The sequence below is a fragment of the Primulina tabacum genome, chromosome 5 (assembly GCF_025594145.1).
Source record: "Primulina tabacum isolate GXHZ01 chromosome 5, ASM2559414v2, whole genome shotgun sequence".
In the NCBI taxonomy this organism is placed as follows: domain Eukaryota; kingdom Viridiplantae; phylum Streptophyta; class Magnoliopsida; order Lamiales; family Gesneriaceae; genus Primulina; species Primulina tabacum.
In genome coordinates this window covers 834,472-854,249 of record NC_134554.1, presented here as the reverse complement: position 1 = coordinate 854,249, position 19,778 = coordinate 834,472, and the positions used below count along the sequence as shown (strand labels likewise).

The window sequence follows — 19,778 nt, the reverse complement described above, 5'->3', positions numbered from 1 at the left end:
TACTTGACTTTGTTCAATGGTGCATGCGTGTGTTTATTGAACATGTTCCTGATCTGTACACTAATCATACATGTAATAAGTCTTTTAAATTTGTCTATTTCGTATTTTAGTTATCTAATTTAGATTATATTTTTATTTTTGGTCTTTTTTTTTTTATAAAATGTTCACGCGTGAATATATCAGCATTTCTCGATAACATATCAATATTTTTAACATCAAGTAAACATTTCGAAAAAAAAGTTCAAAAGATAAAACATAACCTAACTCAAATTTAAATATTTATAAGATTAGAACACAAACTTGACAAATTTAGAAAATTCATTTTGAATATTTTCCCCTAATAATATATAAAGGCTCAAAATCATCGGCAGATAAAGCCTTATTGATTTATTAATTAAAATATCTGGTAAAATTAATTAATGCATTAGCAAGTTTAGCTTGTCACTATGCATGTCTTTATGCCTGTCTCTACGTGATTCAACATGCTTTTAAATAAACATATTCGATTTTGTATGTATGCCAATATATATATGGTACTAATTAATTAATTTATTATTATTATTATTATTATTATAAATAATATTATTTAATGTCTCTCTTTGCATCTATTCGTTGATAGCTTACTGAATGAATATTAGAAGTGAGAAATTATTTTCATCATTTATCTATTTTAACAGCTACAAATCTAGTTTGCGTTTGCAGTCTTTTTAAAAGGAAAACTACCCTAATGTTTCAGATTATATTATTGATTTTACATTCTTTATTTACAAAAATTAATAATTATAACCTCACATTATTTCCCATAAAAACACCATTATTTATCATACAATCACTCAGCTCATTTGGAAATAAAAATGTATCGTCTCCCCAAAATATTTATCTTTTCAAGTTGGCAATTCAAGAATTCTAGACCTAGTTCAACGATGATCAAAATGAACGCATCTACCCTGTTTTAAGCAACGGAATTGCCTTCTCAAGATGCTTGTTCTTGATGCTGAGATACTCTTTAACCGTCACTGAACGATACCGGGGAGAACCGAGGCTCGACAGAGGAGCAACCACAGAATCACCTTGAGGGCCATAGAAGAAGGCCATCGTAAACCTGTGCCTCGTTTCGTTAGGAACCACACGATGATACGCCGTCCGAAACTCTCCGTTTGATACGATGTGCAAGAGATCACCTATATTGACGACCAGGGCTTCTGAAACTGGAGGAACTGTTATCCATCCCGAGTTTTCGCGAAAAACCTGAAGACCCTCTGTGTCATTTTGATGCAGAATTGTTAGAAGCAGGGAATCTGTGTGCGGAGCTAAGCCAACGGCTTGGTTGTGGTTGGGGCAACAAGGGTAAGAATTTAGCTGCAATGCCCCTTCAGATTTGTGGACAGAAGCTGCAGAAACTAGGGTTTCTTGATCTTTTGCCTCCAAGGACTTGAGGATGAGGACCAAGATTTTGTGAGCTAATGATTTCATCTGTTTTTGATAGTCTTCCATTGCATTGCTGCAAAATCAAATTAATGTTATTTATTTATCAATAAATTTGCAAGTTTAATATCGTGCTACTAGCTAGTGCTACATTAATGGGCTCCATCTAAACTGAACTTGAACTCAATTTTGATTTCATAGATCGATCGAGTTGGGTTCGAATGACTCAGTTATCGTCTTAAGCCGAATTTAAGTAATGTTATCTAAAGCTCTATCGTAAGTACAACTCGGTTAATTAGGATCGCCTTCATTTTTATCCTATGCATTGTGCGATACATATAAAGAATTAATGAGACCTTACACACTCAGATAAGATAATTGAAATTAAAAATAATTATGTTATCTATATATTTCAATTGAGTAATGCTAAAGCTACCTCCAATATACTGTACATCGATATTTACAACAATTATATCATGAGATTTTACTATTATGTGATAATATTTTGATATTATCACATTAGATTTTATATATATTGAATTTATCGTAAGATTTGTTAAATGAAATTTTTGTATCGAATTTTTGTAATATAAAAATTGTTGTAAAGACTAAGTTTTACACGTAGGATTACTCATTTCAAAATATTATCCCATCACATAACCAAACTTTTCATACAAAAATTAAACTTTAGATATACATGTGTATAGGTGGCGCTTACCATGTGACGAACATGATATTATATTAATTCAACGGTCTAATATATAATCTACCAATAATATATATATATATATATATATATATATATATATAGTATTTAAAATGGATTATATGGATAATTTTCTCTTACGTAATTTTCAAGATTTTATAGTACTGCATATTGCAATAACTTAAGTAATAATTATATTAAAAATTGTTTCCAGCGTGAGAAGAAATGGGATTATTTTTAAAAAAGTTACATTTTGAGGGAAGAGTTTGATTTGGAGCGAGAATTTGAAAACAGATTTAAAATAACATTCATTTTGTGTGTATTTTGGATCCATCACGTTTCATCCGAGCAATAAAATATATTTGAAATTAATTTTAGATTTTAAATTTATGACTTCAAATTTCTGGATCCAAGCGTCGTATATGATAAGGATTTTATCATGTTATATATGTAGTTATGAATAACCTATATATGCATGGGCTTACCAAAATTCTTCATAGTCCTGAGGCCAAAGTACTTTAGCATGCTCGACCGCAGAACCCATAATGGTGAAGCCCTCATGCCACATTAACTTGGAGAAAAAGGGAGAAATCCGAGCCACCCCATACCCGGTGGCTCCACCTGGAGAACGCAACGCCTTCAGTTTCTGCTCAGCAGGGAGAGCAAACAACCGGCGAACATGCGACTCGGCATCACCGACCGAACTCGAGGGCACCCCATGGTTCATCACTTGGAACATTCCCCATTTTCGGCATGCATCGCCTACTAGTTCCAAAGCATTTGGAGCCGCCAGGTCTACAATGGGCACGTTTGATTCGTCCATTTGTGACTGACATATACGTTTCCCCGATAAAAGATCGACGGGTTCGGTCCACACATGTGAGTCAGGTAGGTCGTGGATCGAGTCGAAATCGAGAGGGACTATGTGTTTAAGTTGGAGAGGAGTGTCCCCATAGACTTCTGAAAGAGTTGTCGCCATTAAGGATTTTTGTGTAGGTAGTATGTTTGATTGAGAAATGAGAAATGAACTTATATATACAATATACGTTTTGGACTTACCAAAGGTTAGGTGAGATACAGAAAATATATATTAGGAACGATTATTATAGATTTTAATGAGTTTTACACGTCGCTGGACGGCTTTATGGACCGAGTGCTGTCTTTAATTAAGTACTGATTTGGAATTTATTTATCTACACACACACACACACACACACACACACACACATGTGGGGATGGTTCTGCACAACTCTTGGTGTTCATGCACTTAGATGTCCCATTAAATATTTAACAAATTATTAAATCACTGAAATATTAAACTGTTATCTTTTTTTTCCCCTCTCCGTACCAAAATGTTTTACATTATGTGCGGACATATTAGACTTGATAGTTTCTTTTAAACCTCAATCGTGTATGACCTTAAATTGATTGATTAAACAATATATTTTTGAAAATTAAGGTTTTGTTTGCATTCAATGATTTGATATAAGACGATTTATTTGAAATGCATAAATTTCATGTGATTGAGTTAATGAGTGAATTTAAAATTGAAGCAGAAGAATGTTTTAGGGTTGGATTTTAAATTCCTCATTCTAATTTTGAGTCAAATTGATGCAATGAATTTGAGAATCGATTCGCATCGAGGACAAACCCCGTCTTCTCCGTTCATATTATTCGAAACAAACTTATGATACATATCTTGTGATCATTGATGGGAAGTAATCTCATAGATATGGTAAGTTTAAACAGGGACGGTCTGTGATGGCTGGGCGCATCAAACGTTGGCTGTAGGGTTGTAATTTTGTTGTTTTCTACGAAGACAAAAGTGAAACAGCGTGAAAGAAAGTTTTGACACTCGTCCATCCATGACTTGGCTATGTAGTTTTCTATTCTATTACATATATTATAGAAAAATACAAAAATCGTGGACTTGGGCTGCTTCTTGTCTTGAATTTTGTGTTTAAAAAAAACGAACACAGATTGTTTGCGTTCGTAGGAGACGAGAATTGGCATTTTCAAACACATTTTAAAATTGAGTAGATTGTATTTCATTTTCGAACTTTATCTTTCACGCAATTCTTTAAAATTGAAGTTCGATCTAATTCTAAAACTGCCCCCTTCTTTTCTATAAAAACAATTTTTAATTCGTGTATTATTGTGTTTCTAGTTTTAGTAGGAACAGAATTTGGACTGGGTTAAGTACTTTTATGACCCAAATCCCAAGCTTGGTTCTGATATTCTGGTTTTCTATTTTTGAACAGAAAACAAATAACAATTTCCAATTCGATTGTAAAACTACAACAGACGTTCAAAAACACATGCCTTGCTAGTGAATGTCTACGTGACAATTTACACAACCAGATTCATGTCACACAAAGCTTCATGAGAATTGATCATGCATCATCCATTCTAGTGTCATACTTTTGTCCTCGTCGGACTCGTCTAGAGACAACACAAAATGAAAATATCGTGCATATACACTCATTCTTCATTCATGAAATCTACCTTTCATCTGTCTTAAAAGTCAAATTACCGTCTATTAACAATAAAAAGTTGAAATGCAGACATAAAGAAAAGATAGCACCTGCAAATCATCAAGGCACACATGGAAGCAGTCACAAGTCACCTTACAAAAGATACAGCTAAGGAGATACACTTCCCCTGCCTTTCGTTGGGGAAAACAACATATTTAAACAGCAACAAATCCATCACAAAATGATTCTGGGACGAACAAAGGCCAGCAAGGTCTTGTCTTAACAGGAAAAAGAGGTGGTTAATAAGTTACCAGAACAGCAGTGTTTCCTGATACTGGCTGAAGACTAGCCCTATTTTCCAAACGCTCCCAAGTTTCCTTTCTCTTTTCCATGACCAAATTCATTTTCTCTTGCTCCTCTCGGCAATTGGACATGCAAGTTAACACTAGAGCATCGTCCATTTCAGCGAGCATTTTTCTCACGCTTAAAGTTAAGTTCAGGACAGCATGGTTCCAGTGGTTTTGTGCATTGGTTTCTAGAGCTGGGAATACTATGGGCAGTATAATTTGGCGGTTGTGTGCAATTAGATTGACAATTTGGTCATTGTTCCACAAAAACAGAGCCCTTTCGGCTACCTGCAATGGGACCGGAGGAAATTGAATTAAACTGGAATCAATTCATCTGCAGGAGATCTTGCAAGACTAAAAGTGGAAAGATAGATAAACTTTAATGTAAAAGAAATGTAACAGACGCAGAATTAAATATATGATCGGTCAAAATAACATATCAAATGGGGCAAAAAGAAAGATAGGCTAAGATCCCTTGATAGTAAAACCATATGGGATTTGATAAATTCTGCTATGCATCTCCAAAAAAGAGTACAGAGATATTGCCATTCAATATACCTAAACATCATTAAACAGTCTCTTTATTAATTTTTCCATGTTGAAAAAGCTATCACTGCCAACTATAAAACCCATTTCACTGAAGAATAGCACCACCTCGAGGCTATCCGATGAAGTATAATGCCTGATGTTGGGCTGATTATTCTAGCAGCTTAATATTTTCTAACCGGAGTACCCAGTGGTCTCGGATGGTTCGCCTGCATTAAAATTTAATCGGCCTTATCAAGAACATTTTTAATATTTCAGAAAATCTTGATCCCAGTTGCTCTCATTAGATGATCTTTAATCCCTTTTCAGGAGTTTCGCTAAAGCTTTGTTCAGACACGACTTGAAATTGCAAGATTCGGTATAACCTAGGGAAATAACATTTGTTATGAGTGTAGGGGCTCCTATGCAATTTAGTGACAGTTGAAAACAAACTTTCGTTAATGACATGCATGCGTAACAATTTTTATAAAAAAAATGATGGGCCGGGTTTTACTCATATTTAATGCCATATCACAACCTCTTTCTGGTAGACAACTTATGACGACCGACAGAGGTATTAGATAATACAAAAACCAATAAAAATCTGGTATATCAATCTAATAAAGTAAATGCTTTTCCATAATCACGCGCTATCTTCTTGTGGAAAAATAATAGGAACTTGACAATCCTAACAGACAACGGAAGATATTAAACTTCAATACTCCAACTAAAGAATTACACATCATTATGATATCAAAAGCAACTAAAAAAGGGGTTAAGGAAAGATACTGTAGAATTGAACAGTCACCTGAAAATGGTAACTATTTATGCAGTTTCTGATTCTCTGGAACAACGGAACCATGATCTTTTGGAACTCAGCGATATTGATCACTTCGAGAATCTCCTCCAACTCACCTAAAAACATCACCTCCTTCTGGCTATTTGTAATCGGCCAATATTTCAATAGCCCATGAATCACAACGCCTGCCAATTTAGGATCCTTCTCGATAAACTGAGTCACACAATACGACAGCTGCTGAAAGTAAATCCCCAACGACTTGGGCTTGTGTAGCGGAACCAATGCTCTCCAAAGAAATATCTTATGCTCCTCTTTTAAAGGGACAGCAAATCCCGTGATGACACTCCCAAAAATCTCCAACAACTCAGCAATCCCATTATGCTTCTCTGTCTCAAATACAAATCTGTAGAACACATCGCTTATGCACTTTCTTAAAAATGGCCTGTGGACCATAAACTTCCCATAAATCCTATGCAGAATCGCCTTCAGACAGTCCCGTTCCCTGGGATCTTCCGAATCAAACAAGTCGATTATTTTCAGAATAAAGGAATGATCGATATATTTCTTCGCAACTTTCACCTCCAAAGAAGTGGAAGTCACAAACTTGAGCAAGAAATCATACACTATCTGCAAGCGAGACCATGCAGGATCGAAAGTTGGCTCATCATCATTATCTTTTTCACCCGCACTTTTGTTACTCAGCCGATAATTAGGTGGGAAAATACGGAACAAATTAATGGCGCACATTTTGCACAATGCTAAAATTGCAGGCTCCGAGAATTTTGGAGGGCTCTGTGAAACAAAATCAAGAAGCTCGAGCAGTGTGACTCGCTTAAGCTCCTTTTCTTGGATATTTTTGGTCGGATCAGTGAAATCAAATGCTACACAGCAAAGACTTAACTTACTAATGAAAAGATTCATTTTTTCTGAACTTGGGACATCCTTGAAGGCTTGCAACGGCTCAATTCCTGCAATAACACTGGCTGGAAAGACTGCAGCTGAAGCCCGTTTGATAGCAGGGTTGGCTGCATTGGCCCGGACCGTAACCTGACATGGTACGTTGGGGCCTGAACTAGGGTTTCTTTGCGAATCTTGATCCGTCTTCTGGGATTTTCGAGGGAGTTTGTTAAGAATTTGCTTCCACATTCTGGGCCTTCAATTTCCTCTTTCGATTGGATAAAAGACTGAAACTTTACTTAGAAAATCTAGACTGCAGCTTTGCTTTTAGTGTTTTCAACTTAAACTAATTTGAAGTGGAGGAGATGGATGAAAATCTAGCCCAGAGAATAGTCCATAGATGTTGAAAATTGGGGATCTGGGGAAAAAAAACTTAAATCGAGAAAATCCCATAAATAAATTAACATCATAAATTGTGAGATTCGAACAAATTTTGAACAAAGATTTCTAAGAAAAAAGAAGCCAACAAACCCTACAAGTCACATCCATACATCCCACACAATTTTCAGCTAGATAAAGAAAAACTCTTGCCACAACCCACCATTGAAGAAAATATAATTAACGAAATCCCCACATATTACATAAAAAAGAATTCTTCTTCTACACACATATATGCTAACTGCACAAACTTTTCAGAGATCAAAAGAAGGGGGAAAAGGACACAAACAGGGACAAGATTATTGAAATAAAGATGAGAATGAGAGAAGGGGGGGGAGGGGGGTACAAACACACACGCAGATTACAGGGAAAAGGTTGGATCTTCGACTACCAAGCGTTTCCAGCAGGTGGAGAGAGACATATGTGCGTATGTCTTCAACTATGATGATGAAACTTTGTCACAGATGGGTGGATTTGTGGAAAAGAGAAGGATCAACTTCCATAATTTCAAGTGAGTTGTTAATTGTTTGTCTCTTCGCTTGCGTTGAGAAGACAGAAAAAAGAAAAGGAAAGAAAACAAATGATGATTGCTCTTTTTTCTGTATGCAGATGGACTGCATGAGATTTGGCCCATCTTTTCTTTCATCCGAATGGTAAATCACATCTCTTCACAGGTGGAAAACATACTTGTCATGCAATTGCATACATGCCACATATACATCAATACGCTGCTCGATATGAAGTTTTGACGTTTTTAAGTTTCTACTGTACTATCTATGACACTCTCTCAAATATTTACTTATATATATATATATATATATATATATATTAAATGTTATAGCTTTAAAATTTGATCCGAACATTAATCGACTAAGATAGTTTATCAAATTCTGATATTTCAGTTTAACACAAATTTATCTGTCTCATTTAAAATACCAATAACTCAAACTATATTATATATTTACTTTCGACACATGAGGTTGAAATCGTTCGGAGAGTCTTTTTCAATTATTGGGAAGGGGAAATGGCATGTGGCTACAATGATAGAATTTAATATTTTATTGCTTCTATTTAGTTTCATATATATATTTAATTCAAATACATTCATCACAACACCTTCAAATTTATATATATATATATATATATATATAATTTAGCAATGTTATTTATCTTCTGTGTTCATCTACGTACTTATTAGTTAAATAACATTTATTTATTTTATGTGATGAAACATATCAAAATTATATATTAATAGATAAATGTCATATAATGGTGAGTACAAATATAAGCACATACAACATATAAATTAATATAGTTCCACGACAACCCCAAGAAAATTACCTAGCATATAAAATGAAATTTATTTTTGAAAAATTTAATGCATAACTGAAAATTGGTTGTTTAGTTAACGGGGGAACTATTATGAAATTAGTTAATTCAAATCCATTTAAACTCTATTATATTGATTTGTTATGTCTTTGAATTGTGAAAACAAGAACTAAAATATTTAATTTCTATTTATTTAAAGATAATAAAAATTATAATAATTGGAAATTACATTTCAAAAAATTAAAATTCTAAAAATAGTTTTATTAAAAGAAATTCAGACCACTGTTGATTTAATAGAATATTCTAGGATGACTCTGTCAAGCCAGGCAAAAATACAAGACATCGGAAGACGATTAAAAACGAACTCTTTAATTTATTTTCTACAAAATCGACAAAAGTAATGATCCAAAAATCATCAAAATAAGCGATTCAAAGCAGAAATATCTGTCTGGGTTTTCGCCTGGCTATAATTGAAACACTCGTCAGTATCGTATTTTCCTTTTGCTTAATCTGTTAGATTGATAATTTTTATGATCATTTATGGGTCTTTTGGTTGGTTGTCGTGTAAATGAGTGGGTGTCTTTTCGTTCTTTTTTTGGGTTTCAATTCTAATGCTCAGTTTATGTTTCTTGAAGTTCTTGCTACTTGGGGGTTTGGATTCTTTTGGTCATAGTCCGTGAAATATGATCAACGATTTAACGCCTTTGCTAATTGGGATCTCTATTTTAGCATTCGGAGACTGAAATCTATTTGAATTCTGGAAATTGCATCAATGAAGGATTTTCTTGTCCCCTTTTACTGTATGTTTTCGTTTCGGAATGTCATGGTAATTTCGATGAGTTTATGCTGATGATTGGTGGTTTGATCTAAATAGTGCAAGTTAAGATGGTTTGATTGGCTAGATAATTCACTGCACTTCATACTTTAATACTTATAATTTGATGGTTTAGTTTTTATTGAAAGAGGTGTAATAGTTTGTTAGCATGATTACTATTCATTCTACTCTTAGTGGTTCATCCTGCCTCCTGTTATTGACCAGGAAACAGAGTTTAACATACGCAGGCTGGTGTAGAGGAAAATTCCACCACATTCGGCTGTGACCAAATTATATCACGGATTTAACTTTAGAAAGCGTGTTATTCCATGTTATCTGCTTTCTTCGTCTGCTCTGTGAACTTGCATGGCTTTGCCCTTGCTTGGACTTCATCGTAAAAGCCAAACAAACAAAGTTCCGTTGTTAATGGACCGAGCAGATATTCATTATGCAGATGAACATGTTATTGAAATTGCTACTAGTAGTGATGCTTCTTCATCTGGCTCCTCCCGTGAGAGGGCATCAAGTGGCATGGAGCAGCAACATAGTGAAGATCGGATGTCTACTAGTTCAAGGGCTCCTCTATATCCTTTAAATGACTCGAACTCAAGGAATTCATCACTACTAAGAAGAGGTAATAGTCGAGGGCGCCAAAGGAGTCCATTAAATTCAGGGTTATGGATATCTGTTGAGCTAGTGCTGACAGTTAGCCAAATTATTGCTGCTATTATTGTTTTATCTCTGTCAAATCATGAGAAACCACGAGCTCCTTTGAGAACATGGATTGTTGGTTATGCATCTGGATGTTTGGCAATTCTTCCTCTTCTCTATTGGCGTTTTAAATATCGAAACCAGGTTTCTGAACAGGTTTCATCTCAACAAAGTCAAGAGTCCTCTCAAGGCAACAATAGTTCAGGTTCTTTGACTGGAAGAGTTATGGGGGCGGAAGATCACTGGACAACAGCAACGACAACTAGAGGCATTCAAAGTAATGGGATGCCAAATCCAAGGTAATCAAAATTTTTGTTTAATCCTTTTGTTTTGTTTTTTTCATGTTATTTATCTCAACACTGTAATGGAATCAAAATCAATACTGTTGTTTTTTTCTTTCTTAATTTCCTTTTTGGGGATGGATCAAGTTGTCGCATTTGTCAATGAAATTTGGATTTTTGAAATTGCAGTTGTGGATACTTAAGTGGTTTTCATTAGTATTGAGTTCTTTGATGTGTTTTGTTGCTCCTTGATTTGGCCTTGTGCACAAAGTGATTTCAAGATTGTAACTTGTTGGCTTGGAGAAAATTTCAAGCAGGAACAAGAGGAAATGGTTGCGAGTCACTGAACGTCGTGGATTATGTGCTGAGATGTTATTTACAACATCGATGCATTTTCTCATGATGTCTCTAGGAATCTTGTTACAAGTCTTGTTTAGAGAAGTCAGTCACAAATCTTGCAGTCATTCGAGAAGAAAGGTTAGATATTTTAATACGGCTTGGACATTGGAATAGCACACATTGACAGAAGAATTAGACAGGTTCCAAATGATAGGAAAAGGTTTCAACAAATATAGGAGAAAAAATCTCTGTATCACAGTTCTCATTAATCTTTTCATTCAATATCATAAAAAAAGAAGGAATTCGATGTGCCAAAATGATATTCCCGTATATACATGAGTGAACTCATTTATAATATTGCAATGGTCGATGATCTTAGAATAACATTTTTGGTCTATACAATCTACTTCTTGCTTCCTTGCGTATTAATATATGGAAAACTTGTTCCTTTCTGAGTTTACCTTATTTCACCTCAATTTTCTTTCCACCAAGAACTAGCACAGACATAAGTTTTGGGTACTTATGGTCATTTATCTTCAGGAAGGTCATATCGGAGTGATATCCATGAAGTGGTACTTTGTCCTGATTATTTTCCAAGGAGATATGTACATGAATGTTAAATAGTTATAGTTTCCTTTGTCTCAGTTAGCGACTTGGAAAAAGTGATTTAACATTGATACCATTTGAAAAAATGATCTAACATTTGATAAATTATTGATGGTATTGTTCTTTAATACTATCATTTATTGCATAGAAACTTGGACCTCTTTTGTCTTGTTATCATGAATAACGCTGAGTACATTGATGAGAGCTAAATGTTTTGGGCTTATTCTTGCAGGCTCAAGAAGTTTGTTGAATACTTCAAGATGGGTTTGGATTGCTTTTTTGCCGTTTGGTTTGTGGTTGGTAATGTTTGGATTTTTGGAGGGCACTCATCTTCAACTGATGCTCCCAATTTGTACAGGTTATTTCCATAATACATATTTTCTACACACACAGAGTCCCACAGATATTGATTTATTTGGTTTCTTATGCTCAACTTCTACAGGTTGTGTATAGTGTTTCTTACCTTTAGTTGTATTGGATATGCGATGCCTTTTATCCTCTGTGCGGCAATTTGCTGCTGCCTCCCTTGTATATTTTCAGTCCTGAGATTCAGAGAAGATGCATATCCAAACAGAGGAGCTACTCAAGAGTCTATCAGTTCTTTGCCAACTTATAAATTCAAAGCAAGGAAAATTAAGAGTAGCAGTAACAAGGAAAGTAGCTCGGGAGCTGGTGAAGGTGGCATAGTGGCTGCTGGAACGGAAAAAGAGCGTTTAATATCAGGAGAGGATGCGGTAGGCTTTGGTCATCTCATGCTAGAAATGCCTAAGTTTTTCATTATACATAGATTTATTTAAATGATTTGACTACTTTGTTCTCCAAAATTCTTTTTTGCTATTTTTGTCTATGGAAGAGCTGTGAAAGACATTGAAGCCTGATTTAGCTATAATTTGAGAATATATCTCTAGGTGCTTGTTGCCTTTATTTTCTGTAAAAATATAAGGTTAGATGCCAATGAATAGATAGATGTTTAGAAAGCAAATTTGTCAGAACACCATATGTAGCATAGACATTTAAATTTATCAGTGTATGTTGAGTTTCTTAGTCAGTACATCACAATCATCTATTACTCGATATAACAAATGCCTAACCCAACTTTAATTTATGTCCTAGATGTTATTGTAATGTTTCATTGAACTTATTTTCTCCAAATTTGACCCCATTCTTGTGGGTTTTCAACCTTAAGAATAAATTTGCACGCAACCTTACTCAATTTATGTGATGCATAAGTTTGCAAGCGAGCTCTTGTGAACCCCAGTAGTTCTGACTAAGAATTATTTGGTTGGTCATTCTGCTCCTCAGGTATGCTGTATTTGCTTGGCGAAATATGTGCACAATGATGAGCTCAGAGAGTTGCCTTGTTCCCATTTCTTTCACAAAGATTGTGTTGATAAATGGCTGAAAATCAACGCTTTGTGTCCTCTGTGCAAAACAGATGTGGTGAGACCATTTTGAGTTCCATGACTCAAGCAACCGCCAGCCTGCGAGACCAAACTATATGATAAAACTCGGTGAATTATATTCAGCACAATATTTCTCTATCGCTGGAGGGTATATACTTGTGTATTTTTGAGTTGATGCCCAAATGCCATGACTGATTGGTCTTTACTGTTGTATATTGTTATTTGCATTCCATAATTTTAAACGTGTACTGTGTATTAGTTTGCATGTGAAAAAGATTGTAGCAGTTTTTAGGTCATACAATGATGAGAAAATTGTTGTGTAACTTGTTACCATTATTTCGTAGAATAATTCAATATGATTGTATAGAATGAGTTTGAAATATATGAAATTTTATTTTACCAATGAAATGTCATATTATATATACCTTTCTGTTCTAAGAAAAATGCAGAAAAAACATATAATTAATCTGCGGGAGTCGGTAGAAAAAACAAGAATCAACCCCTCATCGTTCATCAAACATCCCAAAAGAACCATTGCTTCATGCGTGGATAGATGCAATGGATGCGAAAGAAAAATCTGTCCACGCACCAGAAAAATAAAACTATGAACCCTTTAACCCTTTTAATATCAACCTCCCAGAGCCCGCTTGAGTGCAGCTCGTTGCTCAGTTGTCAATCTTGTGGGGAACTTAACTTCGAACCGGATTTTCAAATCACCCCGTTTCCAAGGCTCCTTCGCAACAGGCATACCCTCTCCTGAAACCAATACTTCATAACCAGGGCTGATGATTTCATTCACTGGGATCAACAAATCTCGATAGTCCAATGTTTTGGCCTCCACAGTTACACCCCAGATCGCTTCTGCCAACGTTACGTTGTAGTTCATGAGTAAGTCATTGCCATCTCTCCTGAATATTGACAAGGTCTGCAGGGAGATGGTTCGGTTGCTCATTTCCTTTGTCTTTAAAAGTAATCTTCGTTCCCTTTTTCCATCCAGGTTTTATATCAATAGTTTAACATATCAGTTTCTCGCGCCAACCTCCTGCAAATAGGATCCATTTTTTTAAAAGGAAGACCCCGTTGAAGAATAGCATTCTTTAACGTTTTGTTGATCTAATTACATTGCAATAATAATTTTGAGGTGCAAAAGTAATGATTTTATATTGTAATACATGCTCTTGAAGTTACGAGGTTTCATGCAATAAAAAGATCATACCTACCCGTTTGCTAGAACCACTTGTCTAGATATCTTCGTTTTTCTTGTTGATCCAGTATACAGATCCTCAAGGCTGCAAGGCAATTTACTCTGCACAGGTGGTCGTTTCTTTACCATGTTCACTCCATTTCCATCGCTATAGTGTCTAAAGTTGTTATCATTTCCACTGTATCCCCCAAACGTCCCTCCATTGCACGAAAACCTCATCGACCTACTGGCTCCCGCTGATCCAAATCCAAATGGGCAACTCCCAAAAAATTCAGCAAAAATATCTTCTGCGTCTCGAGGATTGAAACCGTTTCGGTTTTCTGCCGAACCGGGTGGTGGCATGTCTTTTAGACCTTCTTCACCGTGTTGATCGTAGATTTGCCTTTTCTGAGGATCACTCAAGACCTAAGAATGATGCAAGAATGTTGTTCAAGTGAGAGCGTATAAAGAGGAGAGAAGTTCAAGCACTCTCATTCTTACATTTTTTATCATGTGGATGGAAACTCATGTTATTATACAAAATGACACATGAAGTTTTGCAATAAAAAATGATATTTTAAGGTGTTGCAGGACTCGTTGGCTTCCATGAAACAAGGGCAACAAGAAGAAGATCTCACCGAAATTATTTTTTCTAATGCAACTTAAATACAACTAACAGTTATTTCGTGGTTTAACATAAAACATGGGCAGGATCAAGATCCATTTGTCTGTGTTCGTGTATGTTTTTGAAGGCAAAATAAAGAAATCACAAATAGGCCTCTGAAATTAGCTTCAATTTGGCCTCGGCTTCCTTCTTGTTGGGATTCTTGTCTGGATGCCATGTCATGGCCAATCTTCTGTAAGATTTCTTGACATCATCCTCTGTCGCACCCCTCTACACTTTCAGTATATTGTAATAATCCACACCCATTATTTATTTATTTATCTTCCTCCCTCTTTCTTCAGTTTCCCAATATGGATTTTATTCTCAGATCATCCTTGCAAATCTTTATTGAACTCCATAAATACGTGAAATTGTTGATTTTGAACCATCAACATCTTAATTCAAAAAATCTTGAAGGGTAGTCCATGTTTTTTGTCAGTTTTTTTTTCTTCGAATTTTTCCCTTATCTCTATGATTTCTTCAATAATCTGAACCTTTGATTCTTAATTGAGTTGAATTCATATAAACAGAAGAATAAATAATTTCAGAAAGATGACCTTACTTCTCTTGGGGCATCCGAGCTTTGAATTGTGTTTTGATCGAGGAAGAGCAAAAAAGCGAAAAACAAAAGAATAAAAGGGAAAAAAACATTGATCATATGTTATTTTCAACGGAAGGTGCAAGCCTCCCTTCCCCGCATTTTTTGCGGTACAGAGGAAACGATTTTTTGCTTGTACTTCTCATTTGATATACATCAGCTATTCATTTCTCCGCTCAACAAAACTTCTGAATTTGTCCATGTGGACTTACTTTTAAAATCAGAAAACTCGAACCTTCTTTAAATTTGGGTTGAATTTGAGAATCTTATATAAAAATAAACGATTTGTGTTTCTCTAAAGATCCTCAAGTTTGACTTATTATGTAGTTCATGAAATCAAAGAAAGACGGACATCTTTAATACTAAAGAGCAGTCAAAAGGGACTGGATTATCAAACATGTAGTATCATTAAGATTCAAACTTTATATGTAGTTTTTTTTCCCGATATAAGATTGGTTCAAATTTACATGGTAAGGCGACACACTGCGATTAAATCAAAGAAAATTCACCCCATGAACTAATAAGATAAAATAAAAGATAAAGATAGATACAGGAGTACTGGTATGTTACAAACTGATCTATTACGTCCAAAGTACTCAAATATAACAAGATCTCAGCAACCAAATCGGTCAGGGAAATGTAACATCATAGTAAAGTCCATTTACCAAGAAACTGGACAGGAGATCTGAGTTTATTAACCAACAATGAAAAATTCAGCTCCATTTATAACCAACAATGAAAAATTCAGCTCCATTTATAAGTAGCCGCGATAATCTTTTCTTACCGAACTGGCTGCTGGTTGTAATGGCTTTTCTCTTTCTTCTTCGCAGCTGCGAGTCTTGCACTCCTTGCTGCAGCCTCAGCAGAAGCAGCTCTCGCAGCAGCATCCACATCTTTAGAGGATTTCTTTTTCTTGGAAGATGCCACCCTTTTGAGCCGCTCTTTCAAATCAACTCCAGATGCATCTTCCTCCACTTCTTCAGCTGCAGCGTGTTTTTCTTGTCCATTAGGAAAATCCGAAACATCGGGCTGGGGTTGATCCTGAGGTTCCTTCAGCTCTTTTGCAGCCTTATCCCTCTTTTTCTTCTTCTTTGCGCTTTTTGATTCAGCAGGGGCATTGTCCTTCTCTGCACCTTCATTCAACTGTCCGTCCTTCTTTTCCATGGTGGGATCTGCATATATGTATTAAATAAGAGAAATTCAGCTTGAGGTCCACAGTGTGACAGGGGTATTTAGTGGTTTACAAGAATCCAGGAAATGTAGTCACCGGCTAGCTCATCTTCAGCTTTCTCTTTCTGGTTAATTCCAAAATCAGCCAATAGAGCATCCAGCTCGGCAAGCTCCTTTTTCTTCATCTCCTTCTTGGAAAGCTGCCTTTCTGCCTCTTTAGGCGCTGGAGAAAGTTCAACAGGCTTTTTGGCCGTTAGCTCAGGCTGTGCTAGCACCTCTGCTTCATTTTCAGGCTCCGCTTCATTTTCAGGCTCATCTTCCAAATCGTCATCACCTTCAACAAGAAGTTCATCTTCACTTTCGCTTTCCTGAAATTTGATTGAAAACCGCGGCTAGTTACGAATACAATTCATGCATTTCAAACCAACTTATAATTAACGATTCAAATATTTTGCAAACATCGACGATTAATGTAAATGTTTCTTTCAGACGATAGGGATTTTTGCTGAATGATATTTCGATATTTCTTAATGCAAGAAGCATAAAAGAATTGTTACAGTTTCAGTAGAAAGTCACAGTGATGGTGAAAAATATGTTCGCAATCGGTGCTTCGTAGGCAATCAAAAGTCATAATTAAAGAAGTGGAAGTCTTAACACAAGTCACAAAACCAATAAAAGACTTGGGAAAAGAAGAGCACTATAGGAAATGGTTTTGGTAGGAAATTGAGAAAATTTCATGTTTGATTTCTTAACATTGATAGCGAATCAGCTATCATTATTGTAGCATTCAATAAATATATTTCTAAGAAGACAGCAAGGGTCAAAGTTCGTCCTTTCAACAAAGTGATGCATCAAGCATTTTATTCCCGGACAATGCAGGATCCTTATTTTAAATTATCAAAATAACAATTAATATAATTATTGAGAACTGCACAACTCAAGGGAAAGGGCCAAGAGTACATACCACTCATACAGTCATACCAGATATATATTTGTCTCTTCTGACATTATCAATTCATTAACATCATCATTACACTGTATTAGCTCACATCAGAAGATATCTTGACAGAGAATCACAATCACTAACAATACACATTGATGAATTTCCTATTTGTTTGCTAAAAGAACACAAAACAAGTGGCAAACGATCTTGTAATGACATCATCCAATTTGGACAAATAACAATATATTAAAATATATAATCAAGAAATTTCTGGTAACAGAAACATTAAACCCTAGAAAGGAAAAAGGGCAAACAAGAGCAACATGACAACTCACTAAAGCCAATTCTACTATCCCGTGCTATCACTGAATCAAGCAAATCATATGCTTGTACGATGAATAACAAATGCTAGAGATTCATTCATAAAAAAACCTCCTTAGAATATAATATCAAGATATAGCAAGCGTTAATTTGTTATAGGCCAAAAATGGTTAAATGCAAAGAACAAATGCATAATTTTCGCGGTATGACATTTAACAAGAATTAACCACATTCGAACATGAAGACAAACATGTATAATAAACACATAAATTCACCCACATAATTGCACAAAGAAAACCAATTCCGTATTATACAAAAATCCTTGTTTCCTATACCTCCAGAGGATCAAGTTGCTGCATTTCTTCAGCTTTATTCAGACCAGAACCAGCCCATATCGCTTGAGGAGGAGCAGTGGTCGCGTAGTAATCATCATCATCCTCATCATCCACATCAGCCCACGACTTCACTGTCAATGGTGTCGGAGCCCAGTACACTTGTGGCTTGTCCTCGGAATCCTTCGATATCCCAGAAGCAGATTTTGCAACACCCTTAGAAGAGCTCTTTTCTTTCTCAGATTTTTTCTTCTTCCTCAAACTATCAAGTGCAGCAAAAACATTGGTGTTGCTCGCTGTCAACGATCCCTCGCTTCTCCTGTTTCCACCTCCTGCCATTTTCGTCGTAGCTTTTCTCAAAGATATAAAAAAACCTAAAGAAACAAAGGGGTAAAATTAGAATTCAGGCAAAGCTCAGACGTAGTAACTCCCGATGGTATCAAGAACTTGATTCGTGAATCAAATATTACATATGCTTAACACAGTTCAAAAGTGACTAGAAAAGCAAACAAATAAACAATTGATATGCAAAACTGAATTTTCAAAATTAATCTAAAAAGAGATAAGCATTTTCCAAACCCCAAAAAACAGAACTTGTGTGAATTAAACACCTGAAATCCGATTTCGTGATGATATCAGTATAAAACTCTTAATCAGAATATTTCGATGGATTCGGAATTCCAGGAATTAGGGTTAACTGAGGATTAGGGTTTCGGAGAGGGAGAAGAGACGGGGCCTGGATATGTAAATCAAATGAGCAACTGTGTTGATTTTGTGTGTGAAAAGGCGTAATAGATAGATACAGTCAAAGGTGTGTGTGTATAGGCGGAGTAATAAGGGTTTGTTTGGTGAATAGAGAAATGGAGACGCTGGAAACGGAGGCTGAGATTTGCAGAGCAGGAGAGGCTCGTTTATATCCGCAGCTTGTTCCCCGAACATCCCTTCGGGATTTTCGTATTTGTTATTTAAACCCCCGAACTATTAAAATTATGCTATTTGCCACACTAAGAGAAACTTTTTTGTTTTAAAAAAAACATTATTACTAGTTTTATTAAATTTAAATTACAGATTTAATTTTTCATTATGAAGATAATCGATTTAACATACAAACTCACAGCATCATGTAATAATTTACATCTTTGTCCTTTTTTTTATCATCCCTGTAATAACTTTTTTTGTATTTATCTTAAGATAAATGCAAATAGAGATAAATTATAGAACCGAACCATGATTAGTAACTCCGGCTCGTGGTTCGGTCCATGATGGTTGTCTTGGTGAAGCAACTGGTGCAGAGTGCCTTTCTCCTCCTTGTGAAAAAAAGGCAGCCTCCGTCAGGTGCTGAGGCACGATGATAAGACTTTATATATATTTATTATTAATTTGATTTATATTCAATTAAAAGTAAAAATTAACAAGTATATCATAATTAATAAATCATTTGAAATTAACAAGTATATCATCTCGTTTTACAAC

The 19,778-nt window shown here is 35.4% G+C and overlaps 4 protein-coding genes and 1 pseudogene across 4 annotated transcripts; 1 reads left to right on the top strand and 4 right to left on the bottom strand.

The window, feature by feature from the left end:
• Positions 1-863: 863 nt before the first annotated feature.
• LOC142544528 (gibberellin 3-beta-dioxygenase 1-like) lies at positions 864-3,139 on the bottom strand. Its single transcript, XM_075651569.1, has 2 exons — positions 2,617-3,139; positions 864-1,501 (listed from the first exon to the last, which is right to left on the bottom strand). The coding sequence occupies exons 1-2, from the start codon at positions 3,108-3,110 to the stop codon at positions 943-945; spliced, it is 1,053 nt and encodes a 350-aa protein (XP_075507684.1). The 5' UTR covers positions 3,111-3,139; the 3' UTR covers positions 864-942.
• A 1,559-nt stretch (positions 3,140-4,698) lies between these two features.
• LOC142545198 (serine/threonine protein phosphatase 2A 57 kDa regulatory subunit B' kappa isoform-like) lies at positions 4,699-8,284 on the bottom strand. Its single transcript, XM_075652209.1, has 2 exons — positions 6,286-8,284; positions 4,699-5,240 (listed from the first exon to the last, which is right to left on the bottom strand). Exons 1-2 carry the CDS (start codon positions 7,420-7,422, stop codon positions 4,905-4,907), a joined length of 1,473 nt encoding a protein of 490 aa, XP_075508324.1. The 5' UTR covers positions 7,423-8,284; the 3' UTR covers positions 4,699-4,904.
• A 1,826-nt stretch (positions 8,285-10,110) lies between these two features.
• LOC142545199 (E3 ubiquitin-protein ligase At1g63170-like) lies at positions 10,111-13,473 on the top strand. Its single transcript, XM_075652210.1, has 4 exons — positions 10,111-10,764; positions 11,924-12,049; positions 12,134-12,425; positions 12,994-13,473. The coding sequence occupies exons 1-4, from the start codon at positions 10,121-10,123 to the stop codon at positions 13,144-13,146; spliced, it is 1,215 nt and encodes a 404-aa protein (XP_075508325.1). The 5' UTR covers positions 10,111-10,120; the 3' UTR covers positions 13,147-13,473.
• Positions 13,474-13,599: 126 nt separating this feature from the next.
• On the bottom strand, positions 13,600-15,208 carry LOC142545202 (uncharacterized; annotated as a pseudogene).
• An 844-nt stretch (positions 15,209-16,052) lies between these two features.
• Positions 16,053-19,207, bottom strand: LOC142545201 (uncharacterized). The gene is made up of 4 exons (XM_075652211.1): positions 18,917-19,207; positions 18,309-18,679; positions 16,807-17,077; positions 16,053-16,711 (listed from the first exon to the last, which is right to left on the bottom strand). The coding sequence occupies exons 2-4, from the start codon at positions 18,642-18,644 to the stop codon at positions 16,320-16,322; spliced, it is 999 nt and encodes a 332-aa protein (XP_075508326.1). The 5' UTR covers positions 18,645-18,679; positions 18,917-19,207; the 3' UTR covers positions 16,053-16,319.
• Between the last annotated feature and the right edge of the window lie 571 nt (positions 19,208-19,778).